Source organism: Phocoena phocoena, chromosome 5, assembly GCF_963924675.1.
Source record: "Phocoena phocoena chromosome 5, mPhoPho1.1, whole genome shotgun sequence".
NCBI lineage: Eukaryota > Metazoa > Chordata > Mammalia > Artiodactyla > Phocoenidae > Phocoena > Phocoena phocoena.
The window spans coordinates 26,160,157-26,173,627 of record NC_089223.1 but is presented as its reverse complement, the minus strand read 5'-3'; the positions used below and the strand labels follow the sequence as shown (position 1 = coordinate 26,173,627).

Below are 13,471 nucleotides of genomic sequence, written 5' to 3'. Positions count from 1 at the left end.
ATACAGAAAGTTAAAATTATTGCAAAAAAGTATTATTGGAAATACTTCAGTTGAAGGGCATGTAAATATTTGTATGCTCTTTTTAAAAAATGTGTGTAATTTTTTCACATTTAACACAGGAACTTCATAGGAGAAAAATTGTGATTGAGTTAAGCATGTCCCAGAAAATGGTATAGGGGATATGCACAGAAACTCTTATTAACTTGAATTAATTTTAAATCTTAAAACCCATACACACACACACACACACACACACACACACACACACACTTAATCTAGAATACAGAGATCTCTTAATAGTGCCTTGAAGATTTCACCCCATATGGTTGTGGAATCTGAGACAATTATCTTGAAGCAGCATATCTCTGAGTATTCTCATTGCTTTTCACTGGAAAGACCATCACTCTAGGGTCACAGTGAAGTCCATGTAATCAAAGCTATGGCACTAACAATAGTCATCTCAGGTCAATTCTGTCCCTTGAGACTTGGCAGAGCAGGAACCTAGAGTTATTTAAATTACTTTTCAAAATAGCACTTTCTGTTTTATAGCAAAGAAGTGTTTAAAGTAAGGCAGTCATTTCTTTTTGGATTATTTTCTATTTGTTAAAGTGTTTCTTTGTCCCTGATAGCATTTCTTATATTTCCCATTGTTGTGAATCATCTCTGTACCATCTGTAACATTATGATTAGGGCCTTGTGCCCCATGGGACTGGGGAAGAGATGGCAATAATGGTAATGGGTAGCCAAATCAATAGATAATTCAAACATGATTTACACTTGACTTTAAATTATTGTTAAGGGTTAAGCAGCAATTTTCTTTTCTAATAACATTTATTTAAGATACCCAAAGTATGTTCTACTCAAGCAGAGTTGGTTTATTGCAGGACTTATCAGAGCCTTTAACATGCTCATGTATATTGTGTGGTTCACTGAAAGAGGGAAATTAGCAAGAGCATTTTCCAAATTTATTTCATCATGAGATCTCCTTTTTAGGTAGCATAACGAATATTGGTCTCAATAATAAATCAACAATAAAATTGATTTTCATCTTATAAATATACCTGCTGACAATTCAAGGAAGTGTTCCACAAGCAAGGAGAAAAGGCTGCTTAGAATGTAAAGGGTACAGACCATATATTTGGATTATTCAAAGATTCAAAACTTGATATAGTCCTTTATACTTAATACTCTGAAAAACACTCAATTTTTCCATAGAAAAATAGCTTAGCTGACAAGTAGTCTTTAAGTATGTAATCTAAATAGCTTATATAACTCATTCTAAACAGAACCAAAAACTTCATTTATGAAATGTTGGAAATGTTTTTCTATTAAGGTTTAATTACTGAAAAAATTACTGAAAAAAGGAAAAATTATTTCAGGATTACATATATTTTTAAAAATCTCTTCATGTAACTTTTAAAAATGGAAGATATGAAATGTTTTATTTACAGGTTTTAAAAAACAGCAACCCTCTAATCATTAAATATGAGAAAGAATATAAAATGTTACAAAACATATTTTAGTGCTCTATTCATATTAGGCAGAAGGTTCAGAATGGAAAGATAAAGCATAGGAGAAGTCAGTTCTGAAATGAGAGTATTCGTTTTAAGTAAATAGCTCAGGGTACCCTCTACTTTTCACCTAAGCTATTGCCTGTTGTGAATACCTTAAAAAGCAGAATGGTCTCCAGAATCCCCAGTGCCTTCAAAAATGGGAGATAGGAGAACTGTTTTTTAACTTTAATTTTTAGGTCTAAAACTTATTTTGAGATAAATCTTCATTTCCTATGGAATTATGAAGCAATGTCTGTAAAAACATGACATAGGTTTTAGAAATTTCTTTGGAAACCTTGGAGTGAATTATGTACAGTTTTTGAAAGTTAATTTTTGTGGTAATCAGCCTAATGTCATTTTTTCTGAGCCTTTTGATTTTAATCTTATAGGAGTATCGGTGGGCAATATACAAATGCTTTTCATAATTGTAATTCTTTCAGGAGTATATAGGTTGACTCTTCTGATAGTAGTGAACAATTAATATCAGTTAATTCCAATAGATAATTATTGTTGTTAAAAATCCTTGGAAGGGTAATCCAGAGGCTACCACCCATTTACTGCTGTGCTTTAAGCACAAATGCAAAGAAACATAAAGCTAATGAATTTGTTCATATCCACCAATAGAATGAAATTTATGAGGGTGAGGCACAATTTAACATACACATTTTTGTTTAAGTTTATGACTGATTGCAGTGGAGTTTATAAGACTGATTCACAGTTTATTAATATACTTTTTTGTGTACAAATAGGTCAGATGCCACTTTGGGAAAAAAAAAGGGGGTGTTTAATAAACTGACAACTAATAAACTAGTAACTGAGTGAGAGGGATGACTAATATTAATGCATTTTCAGAAAAAATACTCATAGAAAAGATAAGCATAGAAATCCACTTTTTCTTAACATTGTTGGTAACTTGTATTGTCAGAAACAGCACTAGAAAGTGTAAGGAGGTTATGTGGTCATTTTGCTCATCATTTCTTCTATCTATAAGCTGCATGCTTGCCTTTTCTTCTGGGTGAAAATACCTTGCTATTTTCAGATTCCATCTGCTTTCTTCATTCATCTTTTTGCCATGGTTAAGAAACATTGCTTTCTCTGGAATCTCTAAATAATTTTCATACCTTCAATGGGAAAAGTACTTGCTGATACCACATACTTATTTCTTCCAAAAGAACTGAGCACATTGCTGGTAGATATCTTTCTGGTTTTTTGTGTTATATAAAGACTCCTGTTTCAACCAAAGAGTATGTCAATTTCTAACAGAGTCTAAGCTCTCCGAAAGAATTTTGTTGTTTTTCTCGTGTGCACATCCTTTAATTAATGTAATTATTTAAATAGTTAAAACATTAATTTTTGCATTTCCATTTTTTAAATGGTTAATCATGCTTTTAAGGAAAAATAGAAGATAAATGTCACTATATTCGTTTGTCATTTGAAGGGATGTACCTTGAGACATCTTTCTAATGCATTTTTTGATGTTTTTCTCTCTTTGAAGAATACTTTGAAGAGGTCTATAATAACTTGTATGCTCTGGCCTGTTACTTCAATAATTCTGAAGACAAGTGGGTAAGGAACCACTTCTATGAACGATGTTTTGAGATTGCTCAACTCATCAAAATTGACGGTGGGAAGAAGGAAGCCGAGGCGCACGCACACATGGGGCTGCTCTTCGAGGAGGATGGTGAGTAGCCATTTGTCAGGCTGCTGCGGGGGCTTTGAAGCATCCCAAGTCCAGGCAACCAGAAAGCACATGGGGGTAGAGAAAAAGACCCGAGGCTGAGTAGAAGAATGTGAGTTACTGAGTTAAAAAGCAAAAGGGGGCTTCCCTGGTGGCAGTGGTTGAGAGTCCGCCTGCCGATGCAGGGGACACGGGTTCGTGCCCCGGTCCGGGAAGATCCCACATGCGGCGGAGCGGCTGTGCCCGTGAGCCATGGCCGCTGAGCCTGTGCGTCCAGAGCCTGTGCTCCACAGCGGGAGAGGCCACAGCAGTGAGAGGCCCGCGTACCGCAGGAAAAAAAAAAAAAAGCAAAAGGGTGAGACTTTGGACTCACCCCCCATATTGCTACAGTCATACCTCTGCTGAGTGTTCAGCCTAGAGTTCCCAGCAGCGTCATCACAGAGCGAAAGCATCTTCCTCCAGGCCTCCACACACACCCTTCACCCACATATGTGCTGCACTGTTTTGAAATGCTTTTCCTTTCTTACAGACCTGCTTGTTCATTTTAACTTGATTTCTCATGTATGAAAATGGGAAAAAGGAAAGGCACACTTTGTGAATTTCCTAGCATCCCAAGTCCCTTATATATAACCTATATAACTCGGGTACCACCCCGTTGTGATTTTTTAATAATTTCTGAAGGAAATGTTCCTTTAAAAATAATGTCATTCTTAATAATGTTATCTTAAGACAAGCCAAAGTCTGAAAGGACAACAAAAATTCATTAGAAACATATTTTATTTGGTGGTTTAATAAGGATTGCAAACAGAAAGTTAAGAATTAAATTTATTTATAGAAGGATAGTGGGTAGATAGTATGCAAATAAAATATGTGAGAAGATGAAAATATTTGCTCAGAAATAATTGTTTCTTCCCTCAGAACACTGTCTCATTTTCCACAAGAGTTTTGACTTTGGCAAAAGAGTTAAATTAGAAAATATTTATTATCTTGTGGCTAGGACTGCATAGGGCTTTGAGAAGGGAGGGGAAAAGGTTTTTGTGCTTCAGGAAATTGCACTTTGTAATCTACAGCATGGTCGATGCTGGAACGTGGCTGATAGTCAGGGGCTCTCTTGAGTGATAGGTATGGGGAAGAACAGAACAATTCAAAGAAGTGAGAGATCGTACAAATTATATCCAAGGAAGCCACGATGGAGTCAGAAGGGACTGGTGGGGGACCTGGACGATGGGTGGACTTTAGGCGGGTAAAGAAACAGGAATATATTCTGTAAGAGGGAACTACATACGAAAGCATAATTAGAGAAACTGATAAGAGGAGTGACCTGGTTAAAGTGGAAAGTATATTTCTGAGCAGTGATGGGAACTGAGTATGGAAAGGCAAACTAGGAACATGCCAGCGTTCAGAGTTTGGGCTGAACCAAACCCTATAGAGTTTGGGCTATACCTTCAGGCCAAGGAAAGGAGTGTGATGGAAGTCTGGCTCTGATACACCCTGTGGGAAGAGGAATAAGAGAAAGGAGGGATGGTTAGGAAGCTGCCCCACTAATTCAACCCTGAAGAAACAATCCAAAAATATTGAAGAGAATGTGTTTAAGTGTATCCATGGCAGTACAATTTATGATGTCTCAAAACAGGGGATTAGCAGCATTAAGCAACACCCATGCAACAGAGTTCTATGCAGTCATGAAATTACAAACTAGAGCCAAATTCATTCATTCAACAAATATTTGTTTAGAACCTAGTACCTGGGGATAAAGCAGTAAACAAGACAGACAAAATCTTTGCCCTCCTGGCACTAACATTCTACTGGGAAAAACAGGCCTTAACCACTCATAGCTATATAACATATGAAGCATTGGTACGTGCTGTGATGAAATATAAAACAAGGCAAAGGGATAGGTAGTGGTTGCTACTTTACATAAGGTGTTCACCTTTTCGAAGGTGAGGCATGAATAAAGTGAGGGAGTAAGCCTTATGAGAATCTGGAGGAAGAGGTTTTTAGAGAGAGGACACGGGAAGTGCAAAGGCCCTGAGGCAAGTGCATGCTGAGCACTGTCTGGAGCCCAGTGAGGAAGGTTGGGGGTAGACGGAAAGGAGCTAAGCTTAGACCAGGAGGCTTGGGATCACACTGGGGCTTGTAGGACAAGCTGAGGACTTTGGATTTTATTCTAAATTGTATAGGAAATCTCAAATGTATATTGATTTGAGAAAATGCTCATGATATGTTAAATAGAAAACAAGATTCAAAACACAATGTAAAGTATCATTATATTTGGTATGTATCATATACCAATGTGTCAACAGCGCTTGTTTTTGAATGTGGAACCGTAGGTGATTATAGAATTGTGTACTGAAGGGTTATTACTTACTATAATTGAGAGGTTACCTGTTAAAACTCTTAGCCTATTGTTAAAAGTAGAGTTTAGTGTTTTAATTTGTAAAAATGGAATAAATTCTTGCTTAAGTAAAATTCAAAGTAAAACCTTTGCTTAAGCTTTTTAAAATTATTATTCTCATTTCATCAGTGATGTAAATACTTTTTTAAGCTTTTAGAAATTATTAACTTCATTTTGAATGATGAGGATACTGGGGCACAAAGAAATTAAGCTGGTTAGTGGCGGGGCTAGTGTTAAGTCAGCTGGATTCAGAGCCTGTGCTAGCAGCCATTACTCTATGCAGACCAAGAATTGCTTTACTTTCATGATGTGCTAATGGTGAAAATTCCTGAAAATTATACACTAAAGTATAGTTTAGCACTTTTTTGTTCTCTACTCTAGAAACATCCCTCAGTTGAAAAGAATTGTTTATTGTTTTCAGTCTTATTTTGTTTTTATAATTGAAAGCATCAAATTCTCCAATTATGAGAAATCAAATAATGGAACTGTCAATTACTGGCTCCGAAAAAAGAAGTCACAAAATAAATATGAAATAATATATGAAAATGAGGGCTGAAGACGCCAGGGCTACATTGATGAAAATTTAAGAGTGGCCTCAGTGAGGTTCAGATAGCTATCATAAATATATTCTGAATTTTCCTATAAATTTTATTTCTGACTTTTAAATTTGGTTTGATTTTTTGAAAATTTATTGCAGTAAACAATGTGTAACAGAATTTACCATCTTAACTATGTGTACGTGTACAGTTCGGTAGTTTTAAGTATAATCGCCCTATTCTGCAACTGGTCTCCAGAACTTTTTCATCAGCAAAACTGGCACTCAATACTCGTTAAACTACAACTCCTGATTTCTCTCGCCTTCTGATTTTTTATAATCTGTGAATGTATTTCTATTGGAGGATTTATTCATTGCTTCCTTTACTTATTTATTTATTCATTCATCTATCCATTCACTCATTCAACAAATATTGGAGCACTTACTAATGGCTACTAATACGATCAGTAACCATGGCACTGTATCATTTTAGTAGCTGAGAGTGAGGATGAGTTTGGGAGATGTGATCAGGGAGGGGCTGCTGTGATATTATCTTCACGGGTCAGTGGCTTACTCACAGTTAGATGCCCCACCCCATAGCATGATAAAATGCACCCAAATTCCATAATACGTAGAGAGTTTTGGCTATAAACCTATTTTTAAGTTAGATCGTGTTATTTTGTTTTGCAACCACTTTTTGAAAGATCTAAACTATTTTTCTTTGGCCTTAATCAGTTCATTGGCCACAAGAACAATGCCTGTATTATTTGATGGATAAAATGACAGAGTTGATGCTGATGGCAATTCTAGAGATTTACTGAGTATCTGATGTACTTAGCCATGGTGAAAATTATCTGTGCAGCTTTTGTAATCTGGGGTAGAATTTTTATGAGGAGGGTAAACTAGGACTACTTAAAATATGCAGCTAGAGTGCAGTGAGGGCTCACCTGAATATGGGGGTCCCCCTGAGGTGATGATGGTGTAGCTTCCACATACCTGAGCTGATTGGTCCAGACAAGCCCCACATATGGAGGCCCTGCAGCAACAGCTAGGCGGTAGCTGTGCTCAGGGGCAGGTGGCACCCTCCTGGTTCCAGGGGTGCCCATTCAGATTAAAAAAGCAGGATACCAGCCGGCAGATGGCAAAGGGCAGGTTGTCAGGGCCCAGCAAAGCAGCTGTAGGCCAGGGCATGGCTCCAGCACCCTCAGGGAACTAGAGAGCAAATGAACATGAGCAGAAACCGTGTCACAGGGACTGGGCACCTGGGTGCAGTCAGGGCCAACGTTCAGCCCACGAGCACACATGGGACCAGAGCCCCCTGGCCAGAGCTGAGCACAAGCTCTAGTTCCCACTGCTGCTGAAGATGGTGCTCGAGTATGCAATGGCCTGGCTTCTATTGGCGCAAGCGCTGGCAGTCCCATTCTTCAGGTGGAATATCTGCTGGGGTAGCAGGTGTGGAGTAGTTGTGGTCAGACAAATACTTGTAGCACATCAGTGGCTGTATCTTCTTTCAGAATTGACACCTATTTGGAAGGACAAATGGACAAGCGATATTCACACCACGTCTGTGGAGCATTGGAGAAAGCTCGCAGACCCTGGACCTCAAAGAAATGTGCCCATACATTCTAGAGCAGCACACAGAGGTCTATAGCAGGGCCAGTGTCAGAGCCTGGGAGAGAGAGGGTTTTTTAAGAGCCATGACTAGGGAAGCACCAACTTCCCCCCAGGTATGGTCTGCAGCCAAGGCAACAATAATAAGATGATGTGTCAGAACCTTAACTTCAATCCTCCCTTGCCAGGTCAGTATTTAGTGGTTGGGTCAGGGGACTAGGGTCCAAGACTTGCAGTTGCAGCTTTATTGGTGGGGAGCAAACCAGTGGCAGGGTTGATCAGTTGGCATTCATAGTTGAGCAAGCACCAACACCTTTCACCTTCTCCCCTTCCATTGATTTAGGATCTGAGTCCAAGCCTTGCCTTTGACCAGATCAATGAACTTAGCACTGAGACTGGCTGGTTTCCACGGAGCCTTGTAGGAGGCAAGTCTGTTTTCAGCAGGGGCTAGGCTAGAGGATTAGTATCGGTCAGGGTAACCCTTGATTTCTGTCTAGCTTTTTGTTATGTTCCTTCTCCCCCAATTCAAAGAGGGGTGGCTTCTAAGTAGCGTCTCTCACTCTGTCAGCAATCCATTCCATTTCAACCCATATGGGCTTGGGGTCTAGACCTCGCATCCTGAGAGACCAGGAGGATGATTAGAAGTAGATGTTGGCTGACAACGACGGGTGCTGATCATGTTCACTGAGAACAGGCAGGGGAAGGCCATTGTAGGTGCAGCTTGGAAAGTGCACATCTTCCAGTTCTGCAGGCCTTCATCTGCGATTTTAGCGTAGGGATTGAGTAAAGGCTAACCCAGATCTATAACATTGACCCCAAATTCTCCTAATGACCGGGAACTTCTGAAGAAGAGTTATCCTGGTTGGCTTGCTCAGTTCAGGGCCTAGAATTGATAGTTGACAGTCAGTTCTTTGGACACATTCTAGATGGTGTATCCCAGTGTGATTTGCCAGGGGCTGGAAGGAACGAGGAGAAGAGCAGTGTTGTGAATATACAGTGGAATGGTCCCCCTCTGCCCTGATGCATCCAGTAGTGAAAGGCAGCTACAGCAACAGATTTGTGGAGGAATCCACCACTGTAAGGGACCGTCTACCTTACAATCTTGATCTCATGGAAGAGAGTAGAACTTGGAAGTCCACTTATCCTGTCTTGCTCAGTCCTTCCCTAACACATGCTCCACCCATTTTTAGTGATCATGGGGAAGATGCCCCCTTTCATTTTTTTGGCATGAATTTTATGAGGGGCAGTAGTTCAGCTTTCCTCTCAGTGAAGTATCCCCCATGTATTAGGCCATTCCTTTCCATATCACACACACACACCAAAAGGAATTCTATCACTGAGAGTCTTAACCCCATAGGGTTCCCACTGCCAAGGATTTTTCAAGGCTAGTTACTGCTAATGGTCACTAACCAGACATCCTGAAGGCTGACCACAACAGCATCACTAGCAGACTCTTCCCACTCCCATCTTGGTCTTTGATCTATTTCCAGTCCCCTAACTTGCTTCCAGAAGGCCATGTTATTGGCCTGGAGAGATGCCCAGTTTGCTGAGACAACTGCCATGCTAACAAAGTAATGGGTCAGCAGCACTCACAGCAGGCCTGCTGGAGCAGTGCTGCTCTGAGAAAACTCAGAGAGACAGGAGCTGAGCAGGTGTGCTGGTCTCCCGTTGCCCTTTCATTGGATGCTCTATGTTTAGGGGAGTATTGTCTGATCGGGGCCAGACACAATACCAACATGACGTGGCAGAGCCTTGACACACGCTCTATCCTGCCATCCCAGCATTCATCTTTTGAGGTAGGATCAACCAGCCCCTCCGGGGGAGGGCGCAAAGGGGAGGGGCAGGGGATAAGGTCTCTGCCTTGTGGTTGCAGTCATAGGATATGGCACACAAATAGCAAGACTTGCCACATAGGCATTCATAATTTGGGGAGCCCCAACCTCTCCCCTGTCAGGAGAGAAGAACTCTAGGGTCTAAGTCTAGGGTCTAGGTCAGAATTAATTGTCCTAAAAGCACTGAGCCTAACTGGTTTCCTTGGAATTTTGCTAGAGTCCATCTCCTTTTCTAGGAAACTGGCCTGCAGGGTATCAGTCCTGGACAAGTTAACACTTACCGCTTAAATCTAGAAGTTCTGAATAAGGACTGATGCTAACATAGAGAGACCAGGGTCAGATTATGACCACAGAGTGCTGTCTTTTAAGAACTAGGACAAAGATAGAACCATGAGCAAGACTAAAAGTGTCAAAACGAGCTCTACCACCAAAGACTAGCTATTTTAAAGAACGGATTAAAGTAGAAGAGAAGCAGTCAGTTAAAGGAAGAGAAGATCCAATCTCAGTCCTAGAAGAATGCCTGCTAGACACTGGTACTGAGTGAGTGCTGTTCTTACCAACTGGAGGTAGAAGCGGAGGATTCTACTAGCTCCACGTAGCCAGCGAGCAGAGCCTAGGGCAGACTGTCTACTCTGCTTGCCTTTAATTACCTGGACTAAAAAGACCGCTCCTAATTGAGGGATGTAGAAAATACAAGGAAAACAAAACACTAATCTGAAGAACAAACCTGTAAATGTGATCATTTTAGAAAAATTCTTGATGTCTTCAGAAAGATACAAGTAGGAGACAGAAAGGCTTAAGGATAGAACCAAATGAGATGACAGTGAGCCCCAGATGAAATAAGGAAGGCTTTCTAAGAAAAGTGTTGGTAGAATTAAAATGCAGAGCAGAAAAAGGGCAGGATTGGCCCAATGGAATATTGAATCAGTGATGTTGAGGACAAGCTCAAAACATTTCCCCAAAATGCAAGTGAAAGACTAAGAAGTGAAAACAATGACATTATCAGTATGGAAGTTTCTGAGGTAGAGTAGATGATAACCAAAATGAAAGTCATAACCAAAGACATTTTAAGAAAACTTTCTTGACCCTAAAAAGATATGAATATTCAGATTGAAATAGCTCTTTATGCTCCAGTCAAAACTATAAGGAAAAATCCATTGCTAGATAATTCTCGGGAATTTTTTGAATGACTCAGATTAAGACAGACTCCCACCTGCATCCAAAGAAAAAGCACAGATTGCCTTCATTGGAACAAAAATTAGATAAGACTCACTTTTTTCTCCTTTGCTACAATAAGTGCCAAAAAAAAAAAAAAAGTAGAGTCCAGGGGGTTTGAGGGTAAAGAGAGTGGAACCCTATAAACTTGAGAACTGATAGTATGCTACAGAAGTAAGTTCTGTCCCATAAGAAGCAATGGGAAGGTATTCTTACTTATGTACTTCAGAAAGTACACTGTGAATGTAGTTTCTGTGTATGCTGTATTCTATCTACAACCCAACAAGAGATAAATCAAAATTAAAAATTTTAAGAAGAGGGAAGTCCTAATATCAAAGAACTGACAGTATACACTGGAACTGATTAAATGTTGTCTACAAAAAATGTCAATAATTTTAGAAGTAGAAGATACAAAGTATAAAAACTAAGTGTGATTTAAATTTTTCTCTTTATGATTTTCCAAACATTTTATGGTAATGTTAATTACTTCTTTATCTTATTTTAAAATTACATTTTATGAGAAACATTTAAAAATAAACGATGAAAAAAGTAGAAACTCGAGGCAAATATTTATTTCAGTCTTAGATGAGAAAGACCTTCGAAACGTGAAAACAATGAAACAAAGCACAAAGAAAAATGATGGGCTTTATAGGAGAGGTAATTATAATCTTCTCACTGCTCCAAGTTCAGAACCAATTCAGAAGAAACATGGGAATCAGATCATAATAGCTAAGGCTAGTTAGGGAACAGAGCTTATATCTGTTCAAATCAAACTCTATTATCTTGCAGAATTCATCATAACCACCTAGTTACTGAAAGACTGGTCATGTTCAGACTCTTCTACAGGTTCTAAGCCTGTGCCTGTGAACTTCAGCATGGAGCTTGAGAACAGAGTCCAGAGAGAATGGAAGTTCAGGATTTCACCAGTCAGATACATTGTTTTTCCTCCTCTGTGGTGAGAAGTGAAGAGGGAAGGAGAGAGGAGGTCCCCTCATGGAAACACGAGGCTAGCGGTACAGCATTCCCACTATCAGAAACAAACACTGAGAGAGTTGACATGTACTTAAAGAAAAAATTATTTATTAAAGACCTCATATAATTAAAGATAAACTAAAATTGGGAATTATTGGAAACAAATATAACTGGTTAGTATCATTATTATATAAAGGACATTTATAAATTGGTAAGAAAAAACACACACCAGTAGAAGAAATTAAACTGGGTATTAAACATTAAAATAAAAGCGAACATTAACAATAAAAAGCACAAATTAAAGCACTAAAGATATGCTACTTTTCCCCTGTAATTTTCTAACAAGCATTTATTGTACTTCTACTATGTGCAAGATACTGTGATAAGTGCTGGAAGTATATGGCTGAAAAAGATATTTATGGCCCCTTGATTCAGAGGCTTACATTTTAGTGGAAGAGGCAAGTCAATACTCTATAATTACAGTAATCTGAGAGAGTCGACTGATAGGATAGGTACAGAAGGTTTAAATGTTTAAATGTGCAGGGATAAATGTTGTCTATTTACTTATTAAAGATAGCATTTAATGCTGTGAAATTTTAAAAATTTAAGCAAGTTTTTCACATTGCTGGTGATAGGATCAATTAGCCTGACATTTCTAGCAAACAATTTAGGATTACATATCTAGGAAAAAATCAGATATGAAGACAAAAATTTATGTGAAGGCATATTATATCTTTATACATGTATTATTGGTAATAATAAAAATAAATGAAAACAATACAAATGTCCTACATTAGGGTAATAATCAATGGTGCTAGTTACACATGATAAATTCTATCCAGCTAGTCAAAATGCTGTTTTCCATTGACTATAATGATAAGAGCTACCACTTATTGAGTGCTATGTGTCAGCCACTATAAAAGTGCTAATTCTGGCCAATGGTCTATGAGCAGTCACTTCCAGGCTGAAACTTGGAGGAACAGATATGAGTCCTCCCTACTATCTCTGTTTTTGCCATGGTGACCATGGAGGAATTATGTTGAGATGGTGAAACCATGAGATGGAAGCAACCAGTTCCCTGAATGAGCATTGGGTGACTCTAGAGAGTCACCCACCCTCAGTGGACTTCACGTGAGCAAGAAAACTACTTTGTCTAAGCCTCTGGGATTTCAGGGTCTATTTACTACCACAGTGTAGCCTAATCTAACTTTGACTGATACAATCTCCAACACTTATATGCCCTTATTTTGAATGAGGGATTTTCACGAGCCGTCTGAGTGGTTTTTTGCTATTTCTTCGAAAATTTTACACTAAAGATTCCCTTTGGGATGTGATATATAATGTCTTTGTGCTTTTCCAAAAACTTCCATTTTAACATTTTTAGACACTTTACAAATCTCTCAATTTACTAATATAATTTAGTCTTCCAAAGATTCCATTTTTATTTTTAATATAGAACAAATATATGCATTTTTGTAACACATTTCTGTATTGTTTGAATATAATAGATGAACAACATATTTATAATCCAAAAAATAAAAATAGACAACTTTTTAAGCTCACTGACATAGAATGACTCCATCACAAGTCTACAATAGTGTTTTGCCTGCTATCCAGGGTCCTAGACTATTTCAAGATCCCATGATTATCATTATTTAATCCAGGAGGAAATAGTGGGTC

General features: G+C 38.7%; 1 protein-coding gene across 1 annotated transcript in view; it reads left to right on the top strand.

The window, feature by feature from the left end:
- Positions 1–13,471, top strand: part of TTC29 (tetratricopeptide repeat domain 29) — a 157,135-nt gene that overhangs the window by 36,139 nt on the left and 107,525 nt on the right. Inside the window, exon 4 of the mRNA XM_065877199.1 lies at positions 3,049–3,234. Coding sequence (XP_065733271.1) covers positions 3,049–3,234 — 186 coding nt within the window. The remainder of the gene's footprint in view (positions 1–3,048; positions 3,235–13,471) is intronic.